At 40.8% G+C, this 14,124-nt stretch overlaps 1 protein-coding gene across 5 annotated transcripts in view; it reads right to left on the bottom strand.

Moving 5' to 3' along the window:
* SPPL3 (signal peptide peptidase like 3) overlaps nucleotides 1–14,124 on the bottom strand; it is a 62,795-nt gene that overhangs the window by 20,506 nt on the left and 28,165 nt on the right. For all 5 annotated transcript variants that reach the window (XM_075110500.1, XM_075110497.1, XM_075110498.1 and 2 more), the window contains one exon: nucleotides 4,583–4,660. In XM_075110500.1, coding sequence (XP_074966601.1) covers nucleotides 4,583–4,660 — 78 coding nt within the window. The remainder of the gene's footprint in view (nucleotides 1–4,582; nucleotides 4,661–14,124) is intronic.

Raw genomic sequence — 14,124 nt, 5'->3', positions numbered from 1 at the left:
AATACCTAGAGGCAATACAGAACACAAATTCTCACAAATTAATCTATTCTTCTTAGCTTGTTCTTCTGAAGATCCCTCTGCTCTGCATCTTGTCTGGGGTGTCTTTATCCTTCATGCACACTTCCTTTTTCCCCATTAATGCACAGTAGCCTCATAATTTTCCTCTAAAGCTATAAAAATCCAGGTGGAGGCTGACAACCCTCCAGAACTTAATGCAAGATTCAGCCAAACAAGATCATTCTTTTCTCAGAACAGTGTTTCATTCCCCTATGAATTAGCACAGTTTAGCAAGATCTTCACACCATCATTCTCCCAGTGGCATAGGGCAACTCAGAATTTAAGGGATTGCTATCAGCAAAGAAAACTGAAAAGAAGCTATTAGAGCTACTGCTCGTAAACAACTTCAGCCCTTTTTCTTTAATTGCAAGAGTCAGCAATTATTACATATTCTTAATACATATTATTATATGTCAGCAATTATTACCTATGAACATCCCTACCTCAAAAGTAAGCATATATTAGGAAATTACTTTCACTCAGCAACACAGCTGCTCCAAGATCCAAGTCAACTTCTGAAGAATCTCCAACCATTTTATGATTTGGCCCTTCCCTCTGCTACAAATTATCGCTAACATAACAAAAAAAAAATGATAAGCTATCACTAAAACGTCCTCCAAGAAAGCAAAATTATACTGTTAAACAAGATACCCTGAAAACTACCGGACTGTAAAGTTGAGAAACATTTGCTTTTTTGTTCAAGTTTCTGATGGGTTTCCAAAGGCAACATTCAGCCAGCACCTCCCAAGTGGCAATAAACGAGACAGTTGTTTCTTCTGTCCGTCCTCACAGTTCAAGTTGGTAGGATTTCTAGCACAATGTTTCAAAGCAAGCGCAGCTCAGCCTCCCACAGGGAACCACTCAGTAGGGTTATGCTAAGGCCAAAGGAATGAGTAAGCTGCTGGCACATTATTATCATGGAAGTTCAGATTCAACTATGGATCACTTCCACTGCAGCAATGCTTCGGGGAAACCCTACAGGAGAATATTCTTATGAAATGAAGGAGGAAATATGAAAGCAGGTATGTATCTATAGAGTCACTTACAGATGCAATAATATATTCTTGCTCTGCTTAGTGAGGACAGTCAGCCGTCTTAACAGCTCTGGGACTATGAGAATTGTGGGTTGCCACAGAATTGCCAGATTTCAATTGCTCTAAATGAAAAATTATAATCAGAAACAGTCGTTGATCTGAGACAGTTTAGTTCAAATCTCAGTGCATATTCTAGAGAGAGAGCCTAAAATACGTTGTATGCTCTAACATTGCTACAGTCACTTATAAAACACTGCTGTGAGATGAAAGGACAAGTTCCAATGCAAGATCTGGAGTGGGAATAAGAATAGGGAAACGACAGCTGAAATTGCATGTAAAAAATCGCTGCCTAGGTGGAGTAAGAACGCCTGAATCCCACGTCTCTGATAAAAACATCTCACCTTCAGCAGCTATTATATCTGCACCCACTCGTGCGTGCAGATGTGCAGACCACCTTTGTAGCATTTGGTGAGCAGGTCTGTCCAAATCACCGATTCCACCCTGCCAGGGCTGCGGCTGTAGATGCTTAGGAACTCCACAGCCTCTTTCTAAGTTTAATGGTGAAATATGTATCCTGATTTCTGTAAATATTAAGTCGTAAAGCCAACCATAAGGATACTATTTGAACTATTTTCTATTTATGCACATATTTTAGGCACTCAATGCCTAGAGACAGAAGACACTAGTTCCATCCCATGCTTCTTGGTTTGGTTTAAAAGCAGATACTTGAACAGGCAGACTCTGGGTTAAATCAGGCTTTACATAAGCTGAGAGACCATGTCTGTGTATGTGATGGGATAGAAAAAGATTTAGCTGTTACCTGCCTGCAAAGTAACCCCAACATTTAAATCACAGAGAAGCAGATGGACAAGAATAGGTGGCTGTCTTGCAAGAACCCATAGGAAACAATCTGTTTCAAGCTAAGCTCACCTCTTTAAAAAAACCGTAACTAACACATACACTTGCATGCTCCGGTTTACAGCTTGTAACAGTTTAAAAGATTACACTTGCCCCTTTGGCAGTCAATAACAAAGTGTATCAAGTTCAAGGATGGAGAGACAGTCAGAATGTACATGGGAAAGATGTTCAGAAGGGCTTGAAGCTAGAACTCCTGACCCAGCACAAAAGCAGGGAGGAAACATTCACTCATCCATAGCAAAAGAAGCGGGAACTCAACTCTATAAACTGTATTTTGTTCATGCAGACTTTACCCACGATCTATTAGATGTTCTTCTGAATATCTTGGGGGTCTGAAGGGGTTTTTTGTTTCGGTTTTGGACAAACGCTGCTTGTATGAGTAAGGACAGTGGACCAAGGCTTTCCTTTGTTCCCCTGAAACCTCTTGCATTAAATTAGATCCACCATGCACATGGATTTTATCTTAATGACTCACCCACCCAGTTCTTTCTGATCCTATTACTGCACTTCTGTTTTAGTCACCTGCCAGCAATACCACGATAACTCTATTTGCTTCTTAACAGGCTGAAAATCAGTAACCAAACCCACTTTCTGCAACATGAAGGTTAACTAAGGAACGCTATTTGCTTTTTGCCTTGCTCCTTTTGAGACGAAGCACTCAAATCTAGATGAAGACATCATTGTTGTCATTTGAGAATGAGCACCCTAAGGCATAGCTTTCATCTTTCTGGCAAGTCACTTCTCTAAGGAAATCCACCCGCTTTTCTAGAAGTTTTTATTTTAGTACTTTAGAAATTTCCAGATAACTATAATTTTGCAATTTACTACTACAGTTGAACTTCTTAAATAACTTAATTGTATCTTAGACCTCTTTGTTAACACCACTGTACAATTTTCTGGAAAAAAAACAACCCTGCTTTTGACCTCACTTGCTGACCAAACAGAATGGGAATTTGTCTAAGTCACCATCATAACTGTGGGTTTCAGCTCAGGCATCAGCTAAAGAAACTACATATAGAAAATCAATTTTAAAACTATGGGACCCTATCTTGGTCTGTAATAGCTTGCATCTTAGGGTCTGCAGGGTACATGCAAAGGAAGTGGACTAGAACGGGGCAATCCCTCAACTGATTTGCATCCATCGCCATTCCACTGCTTCATCCGTAAGTTAGATTGTTCTAAGTTTGCAGTTTTTGTTACATTAACAGTTTTAAATGTAAAGCATAGGGCAAGATAGTAAAAGAGCATGCGTATATAAAATGTATATAGGATGGCAAACAGCAGGGGAAAATTTTTAAGAGCAAGGAGCTCTTGAGAAGGGCAGGCAATTTAAATTCAAGCACTCCTGCTGTTCTATATTTCCATATATTATGTTTCCACAATTTAATTTTAATAAATGCCATGGCTTCTTGCATCCAGATGCATAGTTTCTTTTTACACAACTGCATAAATTCAAATACTTAAAAACTGATTTAGTCGCTCAACTATATGCCAAGCTGACTCAAAACCTGAAGAAAAAACTAAACAAATATAACCTTTTTTTTTTTTTCCATCATCTCTGGATTTTCCTAAGACCTTCTATTCTAATTTCATCAGCAGTGCTGTTACCTAGTACTCACTAGCAACAACAGACAGCTCTTATCAAAAACTGGCTCTTTCATTATATGATTTTTATTAACTTGTGAAGGTGATTTAAAACCTCTTATCCTAACAGCTGCAACTTACATTGTATGTATAACCATGGCTATCATCTATGTCAGCACCACTCATAGCTGTTCAGAGACTTCACAGTGTATGTATGGCCTTTTACTATACACTGAAGCAATATTCTTAAAGAAACAGGAAGAAAAACATGCTGCACTTGAACAAAATACTTTCATGCTGTGATTAATTTTTAATATAACGGTATGAATCTCATTGCTTAGGTGCCACTACATTAAAACAAACTGTATAATACAAGCTGCAAGTCTAAAGGGACAACAATGTTTCTCCAAACTATACTAAAGTCTCCTAGAGTGGGGCAAATTTTATTTTTGAAGATTCAAATTTATCCTGCAGCAGTTCCCAGGCACTTTGCTGGAATCCAACACTGACAGTGTTTCCCACTTCTCTGTTAAGCTGTTACTCACACTCAGGTAAATAGCACTGGGACATGGGAATCTCTGTTTCACAAGACTTGTTTGCGATCACGAGGACATGCTGAATTGACCAACACTGAAACGTTATATATAAAATTCTACTATCAATAACACTCCATTCCTACCTCTCTTGAAAATCCTTTTATACCCTCCAAAACACAATTTTACAGAGTTGTCTTCAAGGACTAACTTCTAAGTTACCTTATGTGTGCTTGTAACTTGATGTACAATTTTGTCTTTCAGAAACCTCAACTACCTACTTTTTCTTCCTTTTCCATTTCCTTTTCAGAAGCAAGAAATATTTCATTCACATTAGCCATCATTCTGACACAGGTACGATGAAACAAAAGGCATAAACATAAATCATATTCAGTCACTTGCCATGTTTTTATTTTAAAAAGAAAAATTCTACAGGACTTTAAAGAAATATCTTACCTGAAACTGCCATAGACTATGAGGAGAATGGAAATCAGGAAAGTAGACACTTGACTGGAATCCACAAGGGAGTATGCCCTGGAATTGGAAGAAAAGGCGGCAGGTGTGTCATCACAAGTCTTCATCACTCCACTGCCATTTGCTAATTCTTTTTCTTATTATAACACAAATGGAGAATTGGACAACAAATCTTTATGGCAGCTCTTTCTAAAGTTCTGGTATCATCTAGGAATACAAAACCTGTAGCTTGTAAATTAAACTTTTTATATCCAAGACTGCAGCATGCAAAATCTGTACAACCACCAAAGGACAATTCAAAATTCTTGCGGTATTTTTTTCTGTACTCACCACATTCAGATTTTTTTTCTCAAATACATCAAAATTGCTTCAATTGCAACTAATGCAACCTTGCAGGTAAATAACACTAACCTGCTTTCTGTAAGAGTTCTTACATCTTAACTGATAATAGTTAAGCTACAGTATGGCAGTCAAGGTTCACTTAGTCCAGGGGAAAAACAAAACAAACCCCACAACAAGCTGCATTACGGTTTGTTTTTTTTAAAACCACACACAATTACTTCCCTATTATATCTTGTGGACCACTGGATACAAGATTCCCCACAGACATTTCAGCAGGAGACTTCAAAATTCAGCATTATTTAGATAGATTTCCTGATAAACACCACCTTTGTATTTAAAGCACAGAAATATAAGTATTAATATTTGCCAATTTTTTTCTCTACCATTTATAGACCAATCCCTACTCAGCAGCTTATGCTGAAACTTCATCTGTATGATTGGGACAGAGGCAGCCTCAGCAAATTCCCAGCTGAGAGCCAGCCAGAGAGAGTGGGGTTGATACAGCAGAGGACAGAAAATCCTTTAAGAGGGACCTTGATGAATAGACCAACAATAAGATGACAGCTCACCAGTCGATAGGCTAGGATAGGATTATTAAGGCTGGAAAAGACCTCTAGGATCATCAAGTCCAACCACCAACCCAACACCCCCAGGTCTCCTAAACCATGCCCTGAATTGCCATGCCTACACGTTGTTTGAACACCTCCAGGGGTGGTGACTCCCCCACCTCTCTGGGCAGCCTGGTCCAAGCCCTGACCACTCTTGCAGTAAAGACATTGTTCCTAATATCCAATATTAATAACAACATCCTAATATCCTCCCCAACACAACTTGAGGGCATTTCCTCTCATCCTATTGCTTGTTTCTTGGGAGAAGAGACCAACCCCCCCCTCACTACAACCTCCTTTCAGGCAGCTGCAGAGAGCGAGAAGGGCTCCCCTCAGCCCCCTCTTCTCCAGGCTAAACCCCCCCAGCTCCCCCAGCCGCCCCCCAGCACACTTGTGCTCCAGACCCTGCCCCAGCCCCGCTGCCCTTCTCTGGACACGCTCCAGCCCCTCCAGGGCCTTCTTGTCCCGAGGGGCCCAAACCTGAGCCCAGCATTCGAGGTGGGGCCTCCCCAGGGCCGAGCACAGGGGCCCCATCCCTGCCCGGCTCCTGCTGGCCACACCAGTGCTGACACAAGCCCGGGGGCTGGTGGCCTCCTTGGCCACCTGGGCACTGCTGGCTCATGCCCAGCCGGCTGTCAGCCAGCACCCCCAGGGCCTTCTCCGCCGGGCACTTCCCAGCCCCTCTGCCCCAGGCCTGGGGCGTTGCCTGGGGTTGGTGTGACCCAAGGGCAGGACCCGGCACTTGGCCTTGTTAGACCTCATACAGTTGACCTTGGCCCATCGATCCAGCCTGTCCAGGTCCCTCTGCAGAGCCTTCCGACCCTTGAGCAGATCGACCCTCCTGGGCAATTTGGTGTCATCTGCAAACTTACTGAGGGCACAGTCTATGAATGATCTGGATGAGAGGATCAAGATATTAAACAAGACTGGCCCCAAAAATGAGCCCTGGGGGCACCACTTGTGACCGTCCGCCAGCTATATTTAGCTGCATTCACTACAGCACTCTGGCCTTGGCCACCCAGCCAGTTTTTTACCTAGTGAAGACTCTTTCTTCTGCTGTGTTGTGATTACTCCTACTTAGCACTTGTGAAGCCGTATCTCGAGTACTGCGTACAGTTTTGGGGGCCCCAAAAGAGCAAAACCAACAGAGAGCCACCACGCTGGTGGGGGTACAACACACAAGGAGGGCTCCAGCACTACAACTCCCGACGGTTTTTCAACAACTTGTACTGAAGTGCAAGGTCCTGCACCTGGGGAGGAACAACACCCCGCACCAGTACAGGCTGGGGGCTGAACTACTGGAAAGCAGCTCTGTTGAGAAGGACCTGGGAGTGTTGGTGGACAGCAAGCTGACCATGAGGCAACAATGTGCTCTTGTGGCCAGGAAGGACAATGGTATCCTGGGCTGCATTAAGGAGTGTGGCCAGCAGAGCAAGGGAGGTTATCCTCCCCCCCTACTCTGCCCTAGTGAGACCACATTTGGAGTAGTGTATCCAGTTTTGGGCCCCCCAGTTTAAGAAGGATGTGGAACTCCTTGAGCAAGTCCAGTGGAGAGCTATGAAGATTATCAGGGGATTTACGAGGAAAGGCTGAGAGACTTGGCTTTGTTCAGCCTGGACAAGAAAAAACCAAGAGGGGATTTCATAAACACCTATAAATATCTAAAGGGTGGGTGTCAGGAGGATGGGACTAGGCTCTTTTCAGAGGTGCCCAACAACAGGCCAAGGGACAACAGGCACAAGCTGGAACACGGGAAGTTCCACCTGGACATGAGGACAAACCCCTTCCCTGTGCGGGTGCCAGAGCAGGGGCACAGGCTGCCCAGAGAGGCTGTGGGGTCTCTTCCCTGGAGACATTCACACCCCACCTGGACGCCGTCCTGTGCCCCTGCTCTGGAGGTGCCTGCTCAAGCAGGGGGTTGGATGGGGTGAGCTCCAGAGGTCCCTTCTAATCCCTGCCATTCTGTGATTCTGTAAAGTAAAAGGGAAAGAATAATGCCCACTGTTAATTGCATTAGTCTTATCCTACAAAAAACGATAAACATTTCTGAACACCAACTGAAAGGCTAATTTCAGCAAGACTACAGATATGGAACAAAGATAATTGAATTACATGATAGTTCCAAATTAAATATCACTAAGCAAATAAAAACTAAAGCTACAAGACAGTTAAAGAATCACTCATCCCATTCCCAATTGAAAAGCAATTTAGAGAAAATTACCAAACCACTAGACACTTTAAAATACCTTTTTTTATATATAAACACAAATGTGAACCTTCTACTATAGAAATTCGATATTAAACATCACTGAAAAACAGACTGCCTCTTTTAGATGAAATTATATACTTGTCAAAAAAGCTTTTAAGAAATGAGAAATTTCTTTTGTTAATGACGATAACTTCAACATTACCCCACCTAAAAGTGAATAACAACTATCTTATTTGCTCATAAAGTTGGCCAACAGAAAGATAATCCGAAGTTTTATATATTTTTGTTATTTCGGTCATGTCCGGCCTTTAGTTTCCAGGTAGTGGGAGAGGTCTTAAAAGCATCCATGAAGATCAAGATAGTGAATTGCAGATTCATGCAATATGTAACTAATCAGTGTATATATAAATGCTGTTCAGGTTATATACAATATAGTTCATTGCATATTAACTTTAGCCAATTATTACAGCAGACACTGAGAAGAAATGGCTTAAGGATAAGCACACCAGTTTTATGTCTTGTTATCAGCTTCAGTTTCAGCGAGAAGTATTCCCTCACCTGGCCTTGAGTGAAGAGAAAGGGAAACTTCATATCCTTATCGGATTTGTGAATAAATAGTGGAATTCACTTATTAGAAGGACCTTCAGAAACTCCCAATTTATAGGAAAAGCAAAACGATTTAATGCAATTTCAACTGAGATTAAACATGTCCAGGGTAATGCACTAAACTTTATTACTGATGTTCATAAAATTAGAGCTTCATAAATTGGCAAATACCTTTGAGAAGAACAACGCTTTCTATATAATTCATCATTTATTGGCAACTTCGGAAGCTATGATAATTAAAATGCAATTTCATTGTAATTACTAAACATTAGTCAAAACAAGGTTGTAAATGTTAGAAAGATTTATAAAACAGATAAAATAAGGATGGCACATGCATCATGAATCAGCCCTGTGTTTAATTCATTAAGTTTTGTACTAAAAACTGAGGGCCCTTTGTACAACAAAAGGAACGCAAAACCTGCAAACCCATTCTAAACAATGACCTAACAGACCATAACCCTACTGACAGGCTGCAGTGATGATCAGCTATCTGCTGATTGTACACAAGGGAGAAATGAGAATTGAAGTCCTTCCATCCTGCACAAGAAAACTGCAGTTATAAATTATAAGCTCATCACAGATCTGTAATGTTTCCCAACTTCTCAACACAGAGATCTTACAGCAGGACATCCTAAAAGCTCAAGGTTGGTATTGTGATTATGGTCTGGGGAAACTCACATTCACCGATACCCCAGCAAACAGGGTGTTCATTCACATGTTCACGTTCATTCTTCCTGAGGTAGCTGGACAAAGAGCTAAGCACAGCATGGCAAGTCTACGAATAAACGCATGGCGGAAGTCAAACAAGCAGCTCAGGCATGTCCAGATTCCATCCCAAGTTTCCAACACAAGTAGCCCACAAGCTAACTTCAAGAACAATTTTATAATGCTGAAGTGAATCTCAGTCATAAAACCCTGCATCTTTAAACATATGATTTCCCTACATTATATAAGGTACTGCACATAACCTAAAAGCAGAACTGGTTCCTAAAATTCTAACCACTGGACAGTTCATTAAGAGACTATAAAAACCCTTGATCCCAAATAAACACTTTCTAATGCATTAATCTAGACTGGAGATAATAAGCAAACGACAGCATCGCATGAAAGAGTCGAGAAGCAAGATTACTTCAAAGCTTTTAATATTATTCAAAATGCCAGACAGTGATCTGCAAACCCATTTGTATTTTTAACTGAAATTTAAAAGACAAGTCTGTTAAGAGAGTCCACATGCATATAACTGGATTGTGCTATATCAAGCGTGCAAGTCTGCACACTCCTGGTCAAACATGGCATCAGCGCCTCATTCTTCTCAAATGGGATCAGCCAAAACCAAAATAAAAATCCACACTCATGAAGTTTCTCAGAAGTTGGAGTAGACTTGGTGCAGTCACATGTAACCAGCCTTCCACTGCACATATGAAAACAAAACCGTCTTCCTTCTACAAGGCACTTTAGTAAAATTTAAGTATTTAATCTCAGTAGCGGAAACTTATGCACAGAAAATGCATGTAACAGGCCCGTGCACAGGTGTCCTTTGACTTAAATACTGATTTTAGAAGCAATTCTTAGTACTTACTACATGACAATCCATGAAGAAAGGATTGTTATTCTTCATTCTCATTCTGAGAATTCATACTGAATAAGGCCATGCTAAAGACTGCTGTCTTCTGAAGGACTTACTTTAGTGCAGTTCATCTGCGTGCCACATTACAAGAATAACTACCAACCCATTTCTAAACTCTTGCATATATGCAGAGCATACATACCGTAGTACATATGCTCAAAATACAAAGAACCATTGGTTTTCCCAGGGAAGTACATTTTTTAGGATTTTTACGCTACCACACCTGAAATTCAACATCCATGTAAGGAAGCTGTTTTAGAAGCTATTTAATCAGGCTGTCAGACAGATTCTTGCTACCTCAGTCAAGAAACAACTATTTATAGTTATTAGACCATGAGACCCAAGTATTTTATAAAACCAAACACACTGATGGCTTACTTTTCTCTGTAAGCCCATTTTCTCTGCCAGCTAGTGAGAGGTAACTTCCCAAACACCTTCTTTACAACTCCAGATCTCAACCTGAACCTGCACCTTTACATGGCTGAGATCAGTTTTGGCCAATTCTCTGCTATTAGGCATCTATTTCTGGCAGCTTCATGGGCAAGTGCTTACAACACAGAGCCTGCTAAGGCATGCCAAGACAGAGACACAGCAAGCACTGTTCTGTAACATATTCTGTGTGTCAGCCCTACAGCTATACAGTGAAAGTATTGTCCAGACAACAATCCAAGCAGCGAGCTCTCCAGCCTGGCACAGACTGCTCCATAGACCTTTACCTACAGAACAATTCCAGGGATGCCCAGCCATTGCAACACACTACCACATCCACCCGTCCCAAACAGTAACCATGCAAAATACGCCACACCAGTTACAGCTGGCGTTCCAAGCAGCACTCTCCCTTCTTCTGGGAAAAATGAATAACTTCTGTATTCCCAAGGGAACAGAGACCCACTTCATCCCCAGCTAGAGAAGACGGTAACCAGCTAATAAAAGCTGCAACAACAGTAATAGCGTTACATTAGAGACACTTACAAGCTCTCTTTCTGCTGTATCAGTAGCTGCAGGTCAAGCTCTCTTTTCCCCTGTGGCCACAGGTCCAGGTTCACCCACTTTTGACTGTGCACCCTCACCCTACAGGGTCTCTGCCATCTCACTGTTTAGGCGTTTCTTATAAAATCCCCTGGTTTAGCCCTTCTGTTCTCTTACTATATACTTACTACTTAATTCCTCTGGTTTTGTTACTTCTTTTGCACTTCCAACTTGAGATAACCACCCAGTCAACGCAAGCACTGGTTTTCACATTTCAGCTCTTATCACCATAAGCAAAGCAGTTTCTTGATAAGAGTCTCAACAGTCCCTCCAAGCCAGCAGGAGTCCTTCAGGCAAAGCTTGGTAATTTTCTTCACCCTATGTGTTGAGCAGTAAGTATCTGCAACTCACTTTGTTCAATAAAGACCCAGTGAAAGACAGAACTAGGAACCAAACATGCACAGAGCACTACCCTCTACATAACCTATTCATCATGGGCCAGTCTGATGTGACCACAAGCCAGTGCTGCCATTACACAAGCAACTGCTCACCTTTTCCAGTCACCTATTCCCTTTCTTCATCCTGTGCCAGCACAAGGATTTGCAAAAACACAGGGAAAACTAGATCAGGAGATTTGTCTGCTTGAATAATAATGGAGAATGAATGGGAAGGTTTCTCAAGGGATTAAGATTCCTGATCTGCCATGTTTTTGGACATAAAAATCAATGAGGAAAGCATTGGCTTAAGCACCCCAAAACTATCGCTGAGAGATCTCGGAAGTTTTATGTAATTGAAGTAAAAACCTCTTTCTGTTTGCACAAGATGCTACTAAATGGATTACCAAAGAAATTCAGCCTCCCAGTGATTCAGCAGCAGATATCACTCCCCTGACTTCCAGGTACAAGAAAAATTATTGTGGACAATGCTGCCAAGGCGGGAAGCAGAAGCCTGCATACCAAGTTTCCATAGCAATACATGCTACAGGCCTTGGACATGAATCATGCTCATGCAAAAGCTGTTGTAACAGCAGCAAGTTAAATTTTCCCTACACTTACTGAACATATATGAGAATGCAAATAGAGCAACAAATAAATCACATCAACTTGAAAAGTGCAGTAGATTAATTAACGTCACTAAAGTTCACATGAACAGAGAAGATTGCATTTCATCAGGTATTTTTCTTTATCAGTGATCATAATATCCAAGCACTTTCAAGACTAAGGAAAATAAAATTATAAAAGGAAGGTAAGCGTACTAGAATAGGCTAGAGTAAGGATGGATTAAAATAGAAGAGACAGGTCTTTTACTTTATGTAATGGACCAAATCTACAACTTGCAGACGTCTATCACAGAATCACAGAAATTCACACTGACAGGAACATCAGGAGATCATTTAATTGCTTGAGTTATAATTAGATCTTACTTTGGGGAAAGACAATCAGCCAGCCATGACAGATGTTTACCTCACCTGTTTGAAACACTCATTGGTGAAATCAGAAGATTTTTCTTCACCGCTAATGTAAGTCTTTAGATGACAATTTTAGTCTATATTTTTTTCCACTGTAGAAAAAGTCCTTCAAAACTCATCAGGAGCTTCTCGTACTGGACAGAACTGGGGTAAACTGGATCCATATGTGAATTCACCTGCATATTTCCATTTCTGAAATGTGTCTGTTTGACAAGCGACCACACAAAACTTTAAATACTCTTCAGCCCACATTAAAAGTCACAACTGTTTATTCAACCAATATGGTACTCTTCATCTACAATTAAAATATCAGTTTTACTATCAAATGTCCACTGTGTCCTCAGAAGGTAAGTGACAATAATCCACACACACCAAAACATGTATCCTACTTTCCCAATTTCCATTCTCTTCCAAAGAAAACTCCTCATAGGTAGGTACCAGCACTGGAAATGTGACAATGACGCATCTCCTGCCCTGCCCTATTACTTATCATTCATTTTCAGAACTTGCTGAACACATGCATTCAGTTTGGGGGTCCATCTCAGCAGACAGTCAATTCTTTCAAAGGGAACCAGAAAGAAAGAAAGAAAAAACCAAACCCCAATAAACAACTTTTGCTGGAAATCTGTTGTTAAATGACAAAATCAGAGACAGAAAACATTCCCTTCTCCCTCTCCTCCAAGGGTTTTATATATTTCAAAAGCTGTTTAATGTGTTTATTACATCAGCAATTGCTATAGCAATAGAAAAACAGAAAGTCAAGAAACACTAGTTGGTAAGTTCAAGACAAGTTGAAGAATATTTTGCAACTCACTTCCCCTGCCCAGCCCTGTTTCTTGGAGCCATCAGCTGTAGGCAGAAGTCAACGTTCACATTCACACTGCTGCAATAACCCTATGCATGTATTTTCTTTTGATCGTGCAAGAGTATGCCACTCAAAATGTTTTCTTGAATCTACTTTTCTCCAATATTTTCCAAACATTCCACTATTTTATTACTTAAAAGAAGTATGAGAGAATACAGTGATCAGAACAATTTATTACTAAGAGCAATTAATTTGGGGTGCTAGATGCTACAGTGCAAGGCATTTGTGAGCTGCCACTGTAGCATCATTTATTAAGACAAGCAAATCAAACTAAAGGACTCCAGAGCAGAGCCCTAGGGCATGTTAAAGAGCACTGCCACGTACATGAAGATCAATTACAGTTAATTACACAAATGTTCATTTTGGTTGGGGATGGACTCACTCCACAGGTAAAACCAATAGTACTTTTTTCCTTTACTGGATTCCAGGTCAAGGGTATAACTAAAAAGCCTCTTTCAACTGCCTTACATGTGCAAGATGTATACATATTTAAGAACCTCCATTAGGCTTGCTGCCAAACCAAAGTTAAATCTGAGAGTAACAGTTAAAGGTATAATTTTAAGCGTGAAGTCATGGCACCCACAGCTGTAAACATATCTCAACACTATTCCATTCTTTAGTGTGATTCATAGGAAAATCAAGCAAATTGCTAAGGCTTCACTTATGTTAAAGGGATGGCTTGTTTTCCAAAGTAAGTTTAAAATTTCATCGCATGGTCATGTGCGGATAAGGTCTGCTAAGTCTGAGTAATTTATAGAAACAGGGATCATATCAGAAAAAACCTAAAGTGAGTCTGAAGTGAAAAAAAAGAAATAAAAAAGTAATTTGAG

The sequence above is a fragment of the Phalacrocorax aristotelis genome, chromosome 15 (assembly GCF_949628215.1).
Source record: "Phalacrocorax aristotelis chromosome 15, bGulAri2.1, whole genome shotgun sequence".
NCBI lineage: Eukaryota > Metazoa > Chordata > Aves > Suliformes > Phalacrocoracidae > Phalacrocorax > Phalacrocorax aristotelis.
The sequence above is the reverse complement of the archived record's forward strand: the minus strand, read 5'-3'. Positions and strand labels throughout refer to the sequence as shown.